Source organism: Tinamus guttatus, unplaced genomic scaffold, assembly GCF_059628265.1.
Source record: "Tinamus guttatus ecotype Peru unplaced genomic scaffold, ASM5962826v1 Tinamus_guttatus_pri_ptg000404l, whole genome shotgun sequence".
Classification (NCBI taxonomy): Eukaryota; Metazoa; Chordata; class Aves; order Tinamiformes; family Tinamidae; genus Tinamus; species Tinamus guttatus.
In genome coordinates, this window is record NW_028288938.1 from 337,304 (window position 1) to 355,002 (window position 17,699).

The 17,699-nt window shown below is 37.8% G+C and overlaps 1 protein-coding gene across 1 annotated transcript in view; it reads left to right on the plus strand.

The window, feature by feature from the left end:
• SPAG17 (sperm associated antigen 17) overlaps window positions 1-17,699 on the plus strand; it is a 102,169-nt gene that overhangs the window by 9,528 nt on the left and 74,942 nt on the right. The window contains exons 4-6 of the mRNA XM_088531305.1: window positions 7,280-7,411; window positions 11,265-11,472; window positions 15,272-15,466. Of these exons, the coding sequence (XP_088387431.1) occupies window positions 7,280-7,411; window positions 11,265-11,472; window positions 15,272-15,466 (535 nt within the window). The remainder of the gene's footprint in view (window positions 1-7,279; window positions 7,412-11,264; window positions 11,473-15,271; window positions 15,467-17,699) is intronic.

Sequence of the window (17,699 nt, forward strand, 5' to 3'; positions counted from 1 at the left end):
TAACAAACAGAGAATGCAAAAGTGTCTATTCGGGTCTTTTGTCTGCTGGCATGTACTAAATATAATCTGAATCACAGAATCGTTAAGATTGGAAGGGACCTTTGGAGATCATCTAGTCCAATCCCCCTGCATGCGCAGGAACACCTAGAGCACGGGGCACAGGATTGCGTCCAAGCGGGTTTGGAAGATCTCCAGAGAGGGAGTTTCCACAACCTCTCCTGAGTTCTCCTGCCATCTCAAACAGGGACCCGTTTCCATTCTTGTTCATCTCTTAATGCTGTTAATTAATGTTAATTCTGCCCCCTCCACCCTATGGCAGGAGGACAGGGGACCCTCAGATCCTTTTGGGATTCTCTGGGTGCCCTTCCTGGGACGGCTGCAGAGCGCAGCCCCACCAGGCTGTTTCTTTCTCGCATTCCCTGTTGCTCCTCAGCCTTTTGACCTCCTCCTCCAGCTCCACCACCAGGCTAAGCAGCTCATCCACCTGCTCACACTAAGGCAGGGGTTGGTTTTGCTGCTCCCCGGTAACACGGAGAGGCCCAGACACTGCCTGCAGCTGCAGACCTGGCTGGCCGCTTGTTTCCTCAGCGGTTCAGCCGTTGCCACCCCAGCCTCCCCGGCACAGAGACCACAGCTCTGCCTGGTTCCTCCCCAAGGGCAGAGGCTTTTCCTGGGCCAGGAGGAGACTCCCTGTAATCTAGATACTACAATAGTCTAGTATTATGATTAGTGCCTCTTTATCTACTGACTAAAATCAAATTCCTACAGAATGAAAAATATCCATCTTCTATTTTTAGAAATTTCAAGGGTGCTTTCGTAGTGGAAATCATGAAAGGTCTGGCTTGCATCAGACTGAAATAGTGTGTGATTAATGTAGGAGTGGGGAGGAGGGAGAGTATTTGCCTGAGACATTAGAGCGCTTAGGGAGTTCTGTTTTTGTAGTGGATTTTTTTTGTTAGAAAACGAAGGCATTAATTTGTTTGAGGTTATTTGAAAACTATACTTTTTTTTTTTTTTTTACATGTTGCCTCTCCTCCATTTACTCCTTTCTAAATAGGTTATAATAATTGGGGTTTTTTTAATACTGTTTGTGTGAATTTTTCCTACCTTGTTTCAGTAAAACCAGTGCGATTAACTTTGTATTTATAGATGAGCAATTACACATTCTCTTGTTTAGAGCATGATATCATAGAGCAGATGTAAAAGTAAAGATTGATGTCTTTATCCTTTTGTGTTTTGATTGACTTTGCACTCAGTTCCTTTTCCTTCTTCACCTTCTGATATTAAAATAATGCCATCCCTGATAAGTCTAGCAATCCTGTCTCTCCTTCCCCAAGGAAGAGATCTAAATGTTGCACCCTATTCTGTAGATGGGTGACAGAGCACTGGAACATGTTGCCCAGAGAGGTTGTGGAGTCTCACTCTCTGGAGATATTCAAAGCCCGGTTGGATGTGGTCTTGTGCCACGTGCTGTAGGTGACCTTGCACATGCGGGGTGGTTGGACTAGATGATCTCTATGGTACCTTCCAACCTTAACGATTTGATGATGCTATGGTCCTAGGTCTCATAGAACCAAAACTGAACTTGGTAGTGTGTGTTTCAGTGAAAGGTCACTTCTGGAGTCCTCTGTCTTACATCATTACATTCAGTATAGGGAAATATACAAAACTCAGGAGGATGTTGTAAAAGAAAAGTGTTCCTAAGTTTTCTGAAGTTGTCTATATTTTTTGAGGTGTTTTGCAAAGTGTGCGTCAAAATGCATGATTCGTCTACCATCCTCAAATGGCCTATCTGATTTTAGAGTAGTTTATCATATTTTGGGTGTGGGAAGACTGTACTATTACAAAGTTTGTTTAGCTCTTACAAAATATTCTTTTCATTATCTTAGTGTAAAATTATGGACGAGATTCATCTTTGACAGCATTGTTGATTTTCTAAATTCTAGGATGAACAACAGCGGTGTCATGCAAACAATTCTTTTGGTGAGCCATGATCTCTTCACAAACAGTTCAATTTTGCATTGCTGCCTGCTGAATAGGGATCATTTATGGCTGCAATGATTTTTTTTTCCAAACGGAGTCTGTTCCACCCCAGGTCATAAATCCTTGGCGTTTCCACATGATCTGCAATCCATTTCCCCCATACATAATTCTAAGGTATTCCAGGATTTTCTGTGTCTTGGTGATTTTACTAGAACTCGTGAGGAAAAAGCTATACATGCTTCTACCTGTCCTGCTCAGCTTAGTACCTGGGTACTTCATAATGCCTGTCGCCAGTGGACTTTGAAACACTTGCTTATTGGTAAATTGCTCTAACAGACCATTGCCTCTAGCACAAGCCGCCAAGAGAATAGAACATCATTGTCAAGCACATTCTCAGAATTTGAACATCTTTACACACATTTATTCTTCTTTAATCGTTATTGCAGTGGCAAAAAAAAAAAGACATTAAAATAAATGCCAAATGACACCAAAAAAAATGTCACTACAAAATAAAAAGTGTTTGCCTGGATTTAGCTGTCCTTCTGGAGAGGCAAAGATCATTCTTAATTCTGCATCCTATATGCCAGTACAGTATGGATTTAGGTTATCTCACATGCCATTAGATAAATATGTGGGCAGGTGAGTAGTTCTAAGCCCCTGGTGTAGCAAAATTATTTTATTTTTTAAAATAGGAAATCAGTCTCTTCCCCAGCATGTATAAAATATTACCCAAAAGAAAGATATGCAGTCATGCTTTTGTATCATAATATCTGATGCCACTGAAAGATTAAGAGAAGCCCGTGTACTCTGTTGAGTTACCAAATTATGTGCCTTCCGCTTGTGATTTATTCCTTGAGTCTGAACTGCTGTTTTTAGGAACTGAATAGTCCTGTACTTTCTAGTTGTCTAAAACCCATTACTAAAGTCTCTCTGGCTCAGGATTCCCTACTAGGGACCCATCTAATGACAGTCACATAAGGAAGTAACTGACATTTTCAAATGCTGAAGGTGGGGTCAAAGATCTTACACTACTGTTGGAAAAGGGCCTTATGTTCTTGTTTTCTGTTTCCTAAAACTCAAGAGGTCTGATTTTATATTATTTGAGATAATTGAACTTTTGCTTGTTATTTTCTACTTCAAAATAATGACTTTCTTCCTAGTCTTAAATCTAGAATTCTAAAGTCATTGCTCTCTGTCTGAATTATTATTCTGTTTATGTTCATTATAATTATTTGACCTGGGGCCATTCATAAAACTGAAAATCGGGAGTGATTTGTTTTCCAGAAAAGGTATTTGATACCTTTTGAAATTTCTTTATCTGTTTAATACTAGCTTTAAAACAGTGCTCGATCTTGTTACTGCTTCCTAGATTACATGATTTCCTGCATCCACACAACTTGATATAAAATCCCATGCTTTTTTTTTATACAGATTTTGTTAAAATATCTATATAGTCAAGCTAGCAACAATTTAATCTGTAGCAATGTAATCTTTAATTATATTAAGCTATATTAGAAAACTTAAGTTAGGTCTAATATACCCAAAGGAAGTTCTGTTTTCTGGCAGATGTTTAGTACATAAGCAAAATATATATTTGCTCAATAATGCTCAATACTTGGAAGCATCCCAGTCTTATTTCAGTTTGTGTGACAACTAGGGTTTAGATGGAAACTCAGAGGGGCATCCAATCTGCTTTAATAAAATTCATTTTAAAAATTCTCTGGGGTGCGTGTTGGCAGAGCCTTTGTTGATTAATGAAGATGACTCGTTGGTTTTAAGTTTCACAGACTCCCTTGACTATGCCTAAACTTTATAGGGAGTTCTTTTCAGATATGACACTTAGTAATTTAGTTGAGTCGTCAGTGCCTTCCTGGTATTCTTTCAATATGGTGTAATAGTCAATGAAATTACGTTGGCAGATGCTGAAAAAAATAGTAATATGTGTACAGAAGCCCTTTTGGACAAAATAAATTTACCTGTTTGTATGGTTCATGCAGTTTTTATTCTATAATCGCTCTTGAAAGTTCCTTGTAAGCAGTTCATGACAGTGACTAGAGACTGAAACAAATTATTTTTCTACTTCTATTATGTAGCTCAAGAAAGTACATTTGCATAGTAAAGAAGAACTTGGTACATGTAATCTATTGAGCTTTTTGAAAAGTGGCTCTGCTATAAAAGATACATTGCCTGCTTCAAATCGACTTCAACTGTGTTATCTATTAAGGGATGTCCCTATTAAGGGGATAAAGGATATTCCCCCTTAGTTTCAAGAGTGGGAGAAAAATACTTTTGAATGGAGAGAACTACACAATTAAATGAGTTCCACACTGTTCATAACAAATTATGCCAGCTGCTTCCAAGTAACGATAGAGCAGTCAAAATTGTACGTCAAACCGTATTTATCATCTTGAAATCTTTTCTGATTTATGACTTAGCAGCCACACTGGTCTTCCAAGAAAAATGCCAAAGACTCTAGCTTTACTGTTTCCCTAATTTTTAAGATCTATCTCCTACCTTGGTCATATCACCATATGCCAATAATACAGCATCTGCTACAAGTGCTTGTACAGTGTTTGAATGTCTTGAAAACTATGTCTTCTGCGCCAGGCAGCTAAATCGCTGTGTGCTTCATAGTGCTGCCATCTGAGATCAAATTCTGTATCACTGCAGCCTTTCTGCGCTTCACAAGCATGACCCCTGCTATGTGAGGAATTCTGAGTTTCCTCTTCCTTTAGAGGAAAAGAGGCCCTACCTAAGCAAGTTTTCTTGTCAAAGTTTCCATGGTTTCTCACATAAGAAAAAGATCGTCGTTTTCAGGATGAAGTGAAATCTGAATCCACTCCGTAGTGGAAAAATCTATCTGTACATAGATTTCTACATGTACAGATGTATAGATACATCTATCTGTATTCCTACCCAAGTCTTTGACTTTGGCTTTGTTTTGTTTTATTTATTTATTTATGGATTATAAGGATAGTAAACGTGCATCAGTGTAATAAACTGAGTAACTAATGAATTTCTTTTATCTACTCTGCATGGATTTATCTATCTTCTAACCTTGCAACTAGCAGTCATGAAGGACTGTTGTTTTATTTGCTTATGCATGAAGCAGATTTTACATTCCTGTATGCGCATGAAGCAGATTTTACATTCCTGTATGCAAAACTAGTAATTTGCTTCTTGTGCCTAAAAAAATAGTGTGCTCATGTTATCTTTGATTTATTTGTCTTACCCCTCTCCACAGTCTTACAACATACTTTTGATAAATAAAGATTGGTTTATACCTACCTAACACTTCACTTAGGAAATATTCTAAGAGATTATTTTGCACTCACAGAGTGGTTCAGCTCATTTTGGACCTTGGATAAGTCTCTTCATTTCTGCATTCTCTATCTGCAAAATACAAATAAACAGAAAGTATTGCATTTAACTGGTAAAATGCTTTGAACTTCTCAGGAAGAATGTGTTATAAAACTGTGTAAGCATTCCTTCTTCTGTGAACAATAAATCAGCAACTGCCACCAAGCCAGGTGCTGTGTATACTCTTTGGGAAGCCTTTCAGAATCCCCCCATTTACGCTCTATTGTGTGTCAAGAAATGTGCTTTATATGACCAACTCATCTGGATTAGGCAATTGGGATGCATCTCTCTCCATTGCCTTTTAATGGTATTTCTGCAAGGAAGTGTATGATAATTTTTCTTCCTAAGGGAGGCCAATGTGCTATTTCTACCAAAGTCTCTTTCTGTCACAACTCAGATTTTCTATGTAGCTGATTTCAGGTGATGTTATTTTTGGAATAACTAGTAGTTCTTAAGATTACTATAACTTTGAGGGGTTTAAAATCTGTTCTTAACATGTCATTGATATTCTAACACTGAAGTCGCTCATAATCTTTGTGGAAGCCTTTCACAGCTGGCTGGTTGAGATAGTGAGCAGAAAGTATTCTTATTCAGAATGTGAATGATGGTAAAGCAAAACTGGTCTTAACCGTGATATGTTTTCTTGTATGTAGAGTAAGAAGGTTGGGAGGTTTATTAGCGTTGGAAGGTCAGGGAGAATTTATAAACGCAAGTATTTTGATGGGTTTGTCTCCCTGTTATGCGATCTGGAAAAATCTGAATATTAAGAGATTCTTTTCTATGTTTTTCTTCAAATTCTGTGGGATAGTATTTTCATCCAGAATAGCTGGGATTCCATTTTGGCTTTGTTTTATCCAGAGAACCATTTTTAGTGGCTGTATTTCTTACTCCAGGTTTTACTTGGTAAGTGAAAATTCCTAAGAAGCTGGACAAGAAACTATGAAAGCTGAATGCTAACAGGGTTGTTTGCATCAGACAAGACACAATTTCAGTGAGATGCAGTGTTCACCTACATTGTCTGAATGTTAGCAGGCAAAATTGACACCATATGTGCCCAACTGTAATTGCTCCAAGAGGGGAAAGGAGAAACATGTTAGAGCACTTGAGTAACATCTAATTCAGTCCATGGTTATAAATAAAGCTGATGGTTGCTTAAAAACAAAAGTAGGAAAAAATTGTGGTTATATTATCCCTCAACAGCACTTCCTACATAGGTGAACTTTATGACAGAGACAACACAAGTGAAAAGAAACATAGAACAACTTTTTTTGTTATTTTTATGTTATTTTATTTTTTCACAGTAAATAAAGTGGTCATGAGGCTCCAAGGAAAATGGCCCAGATGGTAGTGAGTTGTATGAAATTTAGTGGAAACAAGCTGTAAAAAACATAGTCATAAAACAGCCTGTCAATGCCACACATCTGGACAATGCAGCTGTATGTTTCCGTTGCTGTCATCACCCTAAGAAAACTCAATAGCCTTATTTCACCCCGATTAGGCTGCATACCAGCAGAATCAGCAGTACACAGGGAGGGGATGCCTTTACACCAAGACAGACTTTGCAAGTTCCCCTTACGAAGTTTGTATCTTTCATTCATGGCTAATGCCTCAGCCACTAGCTACTTTGTAAATAGTGCTCCAAGCTATTCCTGATTATTTTTTATTTGTTAAATGCTTTTAAATTTACAATTATAATAGGTAGTGGCATGCTATTACTATGCTTACAAAAAAAAATCTTTACTTTCTTTTACAGTGAACATTGTGTATCTGTTGACCTTTACATTAATTATATAAGTTTTTTCTTTCCATTCCAGATTTATCTCATGCCACAGCAGGTGTAACATCACTTGTCTAACCAGAAGATCCGGGGAACCAAAGAATAGTTGTGCACAGTATTAAAACTATAAGTAATTTTTTTTTCTTTTTTTCTCTGAAGGTGACTGAAGTAGCTAAAGATATTCTGGAAAGCGGAGAAAAAATTCCTATAACACTGATTGGAAAACTATTGAAATTTCAGCTCCTTTGCTTCAAGCAGAAGGACCTTCAGAGAAGAGAAGCTGAAAAGAAGGTACAAGAGTATGCCTTAAGGTGGATGCCTAATTAACTTCTTCAAGGCACTTCCATTCAAGTGCTGTTTGCATAAATTCATCTTCCTCCTCATGCTTAAGTTTCTGTATCCATAATTGAAGAAATACCTAAATGAAAATGGCAGAGCTCAGAGGGTGGTGATCAGCGGTGCAGAGTCTAGTTGGAGGCCTGTAGCTAGCGGGGTCCCCCAGGGGTCAGTCCTTGGTCAAGTCCTGTTCAATTTATTCATCAATGACCTGGATGAAGGCACAGAGTGCTCCCTCAGCAAGTTTGCTGATGATACAAAACTAGGAGGAGTAGCTGATACCCCAGAGGACCGTGCTGCCTTCCAGAGGGACGTGGACAGACTGGACAACTGGGTGGTGAAAAACCTCATGCAATTCAACAAGGCCAAGTGCAAGATCCTGCACCTGGGGAGGAATAACCCCAGACACCAGTACAGGCTGGGGACCGACCTTCTGGAGAGCAGCTCTGCAGAGAGCTCTGAGCATCATGGTGGACGACAAGTTGACCATGAGGCAGCAGTGTGCCCTCGTGGCCAAGAAGACCAAGGGGATGCTGGGGTGCATTAAGAAGAGCATCTCCAGCAGGTCGAGGGAGGTGATCCTGCCCCTCTACTCAGCCCTGGTGGGGCCACATCTGGAGTATTGTGTCCAGTTCTGGGCCCTACTGTACAAGAGGGATGTCGAACAGCTGGAGAGAGACCAGCGCAGAGCTGCAAGGATGATCAGGGGCCTGGAACATCTGCCCTATGAGGAGAGGCTGAGGGAGCTGGGCCTGTTCAGCCTGGAGAAGAGAAGGCTGAGAGGAGACCTGATCATTGTATATAAGTACCTCAAGGGAGGGAGTGAGGAGGATGGTGCTGGCCTCTTTTCAGTGGTGGCCACTGATAGAACTAGAGGAAACGGCCAGAAACTGAAGCACCAAAAGTTCCACAGGAACTTAAGGAAAAATGTTTTAACAGTGAGGGTGGAAGAGCACTGGAACAGATTGCAAGAGAGGTTGTGGAGTCTCCTTCTCTGGAGATCTTCAAAATGCACTTGGACGCAGTCCTGTGCCATGTGCTCTAGGTGTCCCTACATGTGCAGAGAGGTTGGAATAGATGACCCCTAGAGGTCCCTTCCAACCTTAAGCATTCTATTATTCTATGATTCTATGAAATTTTCAGTTAATTAGATTTGGGGAAGAAACTCCCATTTACCCAAATACAGCACTTGAGAAAAGAAAAAAAAAAAAAGAAAGAAAAATACTGTCCAGGCATGCTAGAATAATGAGATGAAATAATATCTTAGCTGACTCAAAACACCAGTAGAAAACATAGCTGGAAAATAGCTCCAGTGGAATATATATATCTGAATATACAATACTGAAGTTAATTGCAAAACTATTTAGCAGATGATAATGTAAACCACAGAAGCATATAAAGAATCTGAGGGAAAAGAATGTATTCTCAACCTGAGGAAGAATTGAAAGAATCAAGGTAAAGAGCAGATAGTTTATAATAGATGTGGAAACAATGGCTTTTCACTTAGATATCAGTCAATGCTGATAAGTAAACTGGAAAATAACATTTTAAAGTTTAAGGATTAGACACTTCATTATTAAAATGGAAATTGTATTTTGGCAAGATTACTGTTGTTGGTTTGGCAAGATTAATATAATTTTAACTATAATTTTATTTTGTTGGAGAATCAGAGGATAATCAACATCAAAAGCAGAAACATCTCTGAAATTTACATTTTCTTCTCAGTTTTCATCACACAGCCTGGACATTTCTTTTTTGCACTCATTGGTTTATATTTATATAATAGTGTGAGATGGAAACATAGCAGCAGCAGCTGCTGAAAGACAAAGGCGAACTCAAGAATTGGCAACACTGTGGGTTATAAGGATGCAATGCTCTGCAGTAGAGAATGGAGAAAAACTGGCTTTTAATTTAGAACTCTAATTTTAAATTGTCTACAATAAAATATTTAATCTTTTCTGACTACCTTTACAGTACACATTCCATTGACAGTAACTCGAGGGTTGTAACAAGGAGATTGATTCTCAGAAAACTAGCTGTCCATTGTTCTTTGAAATAGATACAGTTAATAGAACAGATTGGCAAAATAGAAACAGCAGCAGAAAAGTAAAATATAAACCATTATCATCTCTAAAATTTATTAATTTCTGTAAAAGCAGAAGCTTGTCACAGATTGACAAGTGTATACATGTAAATTAATATTCAGAAAAGTAGAAAGGCATGTGAAATGGAAAATTGTTTCGGATAGTACGATTGCATAATATATTGTTTAAAATAGCAAAACTGTAGAATATGAAACAAATGGAAGATAAAAAGCTCAACATAAAGCTGCACCCTGTAGGGAAAGAGAAATATTACATTGAGGGTGGGAAAAGAAAAAGTACTGAAGAGGAGAGGTTTATACTTCTTGAGGTATTAATGACAGCTGGACCTCTTCATCTGAATCTTGACAAAAGTGTCTTTACTTGTTTGGGATTTAATTACATAAAGTATTTCAGATGCAATAAATCTGTTTTAAACATTATAGACTGTTGATTATGTGATTTTTTTTGTTGCGTAAAGTAGTTCAGAACTCAAAATATTAGTATCAAAATCTCTGGACACTAGTCGAAAGGGAATAAATTTGAAAAATTTATGAAAAAATTATGAAGAGTGATCAAAATCCACCACTCCCCAGTATAGCCAGTTTTAAGAATCCCGTTAAGGCATTTCTGAATGGTACAAAAGTGAAATGCTTGAAAAAGTGAAGGAAAGTACTGAGCTTTGCTTCTGCTTTGGTATTGAATTTGAACTGGAGTCACCTTCTGCAGCCAAGAACTCTGCTTTTCCATCTGGGTCTAGGAAAACCACTATGTAGTTTCAACTAACCTATCTATCTCATTTGCTCAGGGAGGTTTTCTAATTGCTTTCATTGCTTTTAATGTTACAGCCATAGGCATGGCAACAATAAGTTAAACTAATGCCTTTTTGCTATGCTTGATTTAGCTTTAAAGTCCTTAAATGCCATTCTTGTATACTTACTGCACAGTCATGTGGCTGGGTAGAATAAGGTTTTCTTACCATCTCAGTACCTCTCTTTGCCTCAGTATATTATGGTTTCTTTTAATTTTAGACTGGCTTTGCATTTCCTGGACTTATAATGTAAGGCTTTTGGATACTTACACCATTCTTTTTCATTTTTTACCCTTAAATTACTGAGTGGAACTTAATGTAGGGTTTTTTTGTTTGTTTGAAAATAGTGAAAATGGCTGAGTAATATCCTGTGTAAAATGAGCATGGGGCTCTTGGTTCTAGATTTAGTAGACAGATATCTACATCAAAGACAAAACAGTGGTGTTTATGCCATACTCAAGAGCATTAACCAAGATGCTAAATACAAAACCGAAATTGATTTATTTGGCCTTATTTTTCTTTAGTTCAGGGAAAGTTTCCTGATAATGGAAGTGCTGTAGTCATAGTCTACCTGAAGCACAGAAAGCTGTCACACTTCTTTCTACTAATATGCATTTCATTAGATTTAATTCCACTAATTTTAAGTGTAACTGTTGTAATACTTACAACCTCTAACAGTTCCTTTTTAATGTGAAGTTTTAACACAAAGATTTAATAGGAAAATAATAAACTGAACACTTTGCCTCAAAAGGATAAAGCAGAGTGTTTAAGATAGCTGTAACGCAATAACATTTTAATGGCTGAGAGAAAAAACTACTCAAATAAATAATATATTCAGCCACTAAAATTTCATGGCATTTTGCCTGTTTTGTACAAAGGCCATGAAAAGAACTTTTTTTTTTTTTCATCTTATTAGGCAGAAGAAGAACGAAAAACAGAAAAAGACAAAGTGAAAGAGAAAATGAAAACTCCTGGCAAAAAGGAAAAGAAAGCTAATGCAAAGAGCGCTGAGAAAGAAATGAAAGGAAGAAAAATCGAAGTGGCCCTTCAAGCAGCAACTACTGTCAAAAGGGACACCAGATTAAAACGACGAGGAGAAAAGGAAGAGGAAGTCAAATACATTGGTATGTAAGAAAAAAAGCAGATAAACTTCTGATAAATATGCTAAAGCACTTCAAACCTTGCTTTTCATTTAGTATTTTGCATTGATCCATGTTGGAATATGGAGATATATTTCATAATATTATAGCATTGCCACTCTTCATTTGAGTAGGGTCCTCCTTAGAAGTAGGATGGATTATACAGTTCCAGGAGTAAAATCCAGATGAGGTATATGTATATAGAATGTATATATATGTGCATATAAGTAGAATGACAAAATGTTTTGGCATGTGCAAGACAAAAATAAAATGACTAACAAATCCTACTTATCCTTTCATAAAGATTTCAGAAGTAAATGCATTTGTGACAGTATCCGAAGGGCGGCTTTCTCCTTGTGTCATAAAGCATAATAAAGCTGTGCACTATTGTTTGGTTGTAAAGCCAGATTCTGTACAAAGGGCCGTATGATTTCATTCGCTATAAAATGTATAGAACTGGGACCTACTGGGACCTGGAGAAATCTACTCCAGAAGTGAGCTACACAAGGTAAGGAATAATATGTCCATCAGTGCAGAGAAAAAAAAAAAACAAAATCCTAAAAAAAAAATCTGAATCTATGCCACCAATGTTTATAAATGTCACTGGAACCAAAGATGTTGGAGAATGTACTTAGCTCTCCTCATTAGACCAGGCTTATTTTTAATTTGGACCATAAGATGTTTAACTATGTTTAAATATACTGGATCTCTCTTGCTGGGTAAACACTCGTTGATTTTGGATGCATTATGTGTATGCACTAATCTCCAATTATACCACTTCTGGCTTTCTGTACTCTTTAATTAGACCTTTATTTGTATCTTATTCTAGATCAATGATACTCTTCAAGCATCTAGGAAGCACCAGTGCAGGTGGTAGAACAGATATGAATCCTAATCGATCACACTAAGGTGTACAGGAACAGAACAGCAGCTTTCTGTTCAGAGCTTCTCATTTTCCTAGCTGAGACTTGACTGTAATCATCATTATTTTGATTATTTTAATGTTTTTCAGAAACTGATAAGTGTTCAAAAAAGTTTTAATGCCTGTAGTAATCCAAGCTAAAATTATATAGAAAACTCATAGCTTTGTGAAATCAGTAGCAAATATACTGCACAGAATGGGTTTGGGTGGTAGTAATGAGGCTCAGCTAGGCCCTGCAGAGGCAATTTGGACAGCTGCAACAGTTTTCCTTCTTCCTGCTGCCTGAGTAGTGGGCAGAAAATGGCAGTTATCTCAATAAGATATGAGAATTTTTCCCCCATATTCTGACCTTGCTGCTTTGTTAGTTGCAGATAATGAAAAGATACGCCCTCCCAAAATCTAACAACCATGAAAAGTATCTTTGTTTAGCATACACAATATCAAATCTTCAGATTTTTTATTATGAATGATCAGCACTGCTGTTGAACTGTGATCTTTATTAACTGGAATTTGTGTCATTGGTCCCAAAGAATTTTACAAAATGCATAGGAAGACTTGCAGACTGTCTAAAAGGAATTCTCCTGATATTCTGCACATAAATTATTAACAGTCTCCCTACCAGCTCTTGAAGTTGACAGTCAGTCCAGGTTAAACACTGGGCTTCACAAATCTTTTTCATTCAGTGACTTACGCGCTAGAAGGAAAATAGCTACTTTTTTATGGAGACGTGCTTTTTTCTTCATTCTTCCTGACAAATACTTACATCTAAAAGTCCCTTCCAAGACAAGATCATGAAAGTATTGGTGAAGCTTCTGGATACCATTCTAAACAAACATTAAATATGGTACAACTACTGTGTCTGTTTTTTCAAGTCCACAGCAGTTGAGGTTCGCAAGGACCTCATGCTAAAACTGTGATTTTATTTTTGGACAAAGTGGTGCCAGATCCACTTCTCAGTGTCAAGGGCTTATAGATGCCTAGAACTTTTCTACCCAGAGCAACAGTGCTTTGAAAGACTTTATTTACACACATATGCCATATTTTACAAATTGTCTGAGTGGTGACTTGCAAAGAACTATGTTCCTTTAAAATTGGTAACAGCGGAAATAGTTTTCAGTATTCCTTGCTGTTTTAATGCAACTATTTCAAGCAAAAGAGAAAATTCCCCAATTTTTGCTCCAGGGAAGTTTGAGCTATTACTTATGTCTATGTCTGGAACCCAAGGACAATCTGTATCTCCTGGTGGTAAAGAACGGCGTTATCATTCATCTCTAGTTCATTATTACATTTCTGAAATGGAATATTTCTGGTTTTGGATAATCTTTGGATTATTTGCATTGATATTGTGTTCCACTTGAATTCGAATTAGTCATTGATTAGTAGAACTGATTGACTATTATAAACAGATCGTGATTATTAGCATAATCATAACTATCACTGTTGCATGGCTGGCAGTCATCTTCATCATATATGCAGCAGAAGTTTTGGATCTCCTCATCTCTCTCATGTCTGCTACTATGCAGATATCTTTGTTAAAAATCATTAATGTTCAGTTATTATGTGTGTCAATGCTTTTTTTTTCCGAAAGGGTTGAAGATATAAGGGAGGAAAGTTCCCTGGAAATATTGTGATTACCTGTCCAACAAAAGTAACCTGTAAATGTTTTCCCTTGCATTCAAGTTGAATCAGAGAACCCGCAGGTATATTTAGAGATTATAATCCAGAATCAGTTTTCTGCAGCAAGAAGGAACAATTCCTGGACAAATACGTACCATGAGCTGAGTAGTGGTTGAAGAGTTTTTAAGTGACCTGTATTAACAAACATTCACCGCCTCAGGATAGTCTGTGCTAGATACAAATGTCCCACAGTCAGTGGAGTGTTACAGGAACTGCAGTAAGCATTGTCCGCTGTCTTGAAATAGATACTCAAGCAGGAATATTCAAGCATCTGATACTGGTCTGTATTCACCTGTTTATATACCTGTTTTTCATGAACTATAAAGGGAATCTACGAACTAACCTAGATTGCAGTCAAGCTTTTAGAGAACAACTTTTTTTTTAACATGATAAAATGTTTAATCTTTTACTTTGATAGCTAAAACTTAAAATATTTTCAACTTGCTGTGCATATTTCTTCAAAATTAATAAACCTAAACAAATTGCTCAATGAAACTTCTCATCTTTACATCAGGATAAATTTGGGTAGGTCTCTTGCCAACCAGGAGGACTAGCATGAGTTGGTATTACCAGCTCTGGAGTTTTGACAGAAAGCCATCTAGCAAACATGAACCTGTTGGATAGAGAGCAGTAAGCAGTGAGACAAATCACAATTCAGCCAGTCCTTCAAAATTGTTATAGGTGACACCATCTCTCGGCTAAGATGCAGTGACTTGCCCTGTGTATGTGGGTGCATGATTTTGTGTGAGATGAAATAAGCCAGATGAAATAGGATAAACCAGAGCATACTGTAATTTTCTTAAAGAGAACCAACTGCAAAACATGTTGCAACAATCACTAGCATTCTTGTCACTATGGTCACATGTTATTTCCTGGTGCTTCTTCAAACAAGTTTACATTCAGATTTGTAGTTTTTCTGCTTAGCTCTATATGAGTTGCTACAGAATTCTGTACATTTAAATATAGTCAATATAATAATAAATAGAAAATAAATATAGTAAATAATAGATATATGAATATTATAAGTATATTTTTAAGGATTAGATGTAATTATCTGAAAGAATTTATGAAAGAACTGTTTCTGTGATCTCAGTTTGCAGTATACCTATATAGTCAAGAAAGAGAAGAATTTTGTATAGTTGTAAAATCCCTTGCTCTAAACTGCTTTTGTTTTGTTTTGAACAGATGATGAACCAGATGATGGTGCCCATCACTACTTCATAATTTTGGATTTCCACAACCCTCAGTTATTGCCAGTGCTATCTCAGCTGGGGATTAATGTTTCAAGTGTAATTAGGATTTCTTCTGAGAATTATGAACCACTGCAGACTTACTTGGAAGAGGCTAAACTTCAAGAAGAATCTTTACTTTCACCTGAAGGTAATCTTGTGATAAGAACATGTATCCTACAAAAATTGTGTAGAAGGAGGACTATGTTATTTCTTGTCAAGACTGTTTCTGATGCTATTTTTACCTCTCTCTGTGCCTTGTGATTTCACATACCACCTGTGAGTAGCAATGCAAAAATGATACAACTGTCCAGGTTTGCCTTTGCTAGATAGCAGAAGCAATGATAGCAGTAACAAGGATTGACTAAGCAGTCAGTGGCTGCAGTTACTAGTCTGTGCAGTAGTCAGCAGATAACAAAGACAACATTTTATCAAATTTTATACATCATTAGCCAGGAATGTTTGTTGTTAAGAAAACTTGGGTCATTTGATCATTTTAAGATAAGTGCCTAGCTAGCCGTGTTGCCCCAGTCAGAGAAGAAGTTCACAGAATCACAGAATGGTTAAGGTTGGAAGGGACCTCTACAGATCATCTAGTCCAACTCCCGTGCTCCAGGAGGGACACCTAGAGCACGTGGCACAGGGTGGCGGCATCCAGGCGGGTTTTGAAGATCTCCAGAGAAGGAGACTCCACAACCTCTCTGGGCAGCCTGTTCCAGGGCTTTGTCACCCTCACAGTAAAGAAGTTCTTCCTCACATGAAGGTGGAACTTCCTGTGTTTCAGCTTGCACCCATTGCCCCTTGTCCTGTCACCAGCCACCACGAAGAAGATTTTGGCCCCATTCTCCCTACATTCACCCCTAAGGTACTTATATATGTTGATCAGATCTCCTCTCAGTCTTCTCTACTTCAGCCTAAACAGCCCCAGCTCCCTTAGTCTTTCCTCTTAGATAGCTCCAGTCCCTTAATCATTTTCATGAAGTTGCCACAGATGTTAATGCAAAGCCTGGGGCCAGCTAACTGCATAGTGATACTGTCTTGAAAAAGACCTGTGATCCTGGTGGACAGCAAGCTAAACATGAGTCATTGATTAAAGTTACTCATACTGGGCTATTTTTCTGGGTAACATAGCCAGTAGATTAAGGGAAGTGATTATTCCCTGTTACTTGGCACTCATGAGATAAGAGTTTTGGATTACACAGCAGAAGAAATATACAGATAAAACTGAGTGAGCCCAGCAATTACCAAGATGGTCAGAGGACTTGGAACACTTGTCCTGTGAGGAAAGGCTGAAAGACCTGAGCTACTTCAACCTGGAAAAGGCTTATGGGAAACCTAATACTATTCTTCTGTTACCTATGGGAGGATTATCAAGAACAGAGCAAAACTGTTCACTGAGATGCATGGAAAGACAAAAAGAAGCAGTGGTCATGAATTGAAATGGAAGGTTCTGATGAGATATAAAGAAAGATTTACCCTGAGGATAGTCAACCATTGATACAGGTTGTTCAGTGAGGTTATGTAGGTCCAGGTGAGCTGGACAATAGCTTGAGCCACCTGGTCTCAATTCCATAATGACCTGGTTTGAGCAGAAAGTTGAGATCCGTCCAACCTAAATTGTTTCAGCTGTACATCAAAGTGGATAAAAAGCTGGAAGTGAGAAAAGTGAGTATGGTAGTCATAGGTAGTCATGAGAGTAGTGTTTGATTAATTGTGATTCTGATTATAACTTTGCATTATGACTTTTTGTAGCAAAAGCATTGTGCAAGATTCCCTGTGATGCTGGGAAATCCCTTATTACAGACCCTGATGCCACTGTGATGGCACAAGCAATCCAGTAGAGATTCCATGGGAGGAATAGTGTCCTGGGTGTGTTGGGCAAGAAGGACTCACAAGGATAGTTTAGGTGCGCTGATGGACATGGACAGGATGCTGTGAACCAGTCCAGTTCTGATCATGATGTATGCAAACCATCTACTTACATGAGTGTTTTGAAGACTGTGTCGGGATTCTACTCTCATTTCTCTTGACCAGAACTTATATTGTCTTACGGCGAATTCTAAAGGCTGGATTGTACAGGCACTAGGGAATTTGATCTTAAAGTGCCATTGAAGGTAAACTAACAAGATCGTGTAGATTTACCCTTTAAGACTTAAGCAATCATAGAATCAACTGATGGCCTGAAAGTCATGTTTGAATTTGTTTGACAAGTTTTGTTTTTATACATCTATGTGCTTTGTGGTGAGTTGAATATTTCTTCACTACAAATATGAGTTGCAAACAAATAATGACTATTATTACGCACAATTAATACTGGTGACGGAGAAATAAGATATCAACGTTAAACTGGGAGGGAACAGGTAGAGTATCTGAATACCACTTAA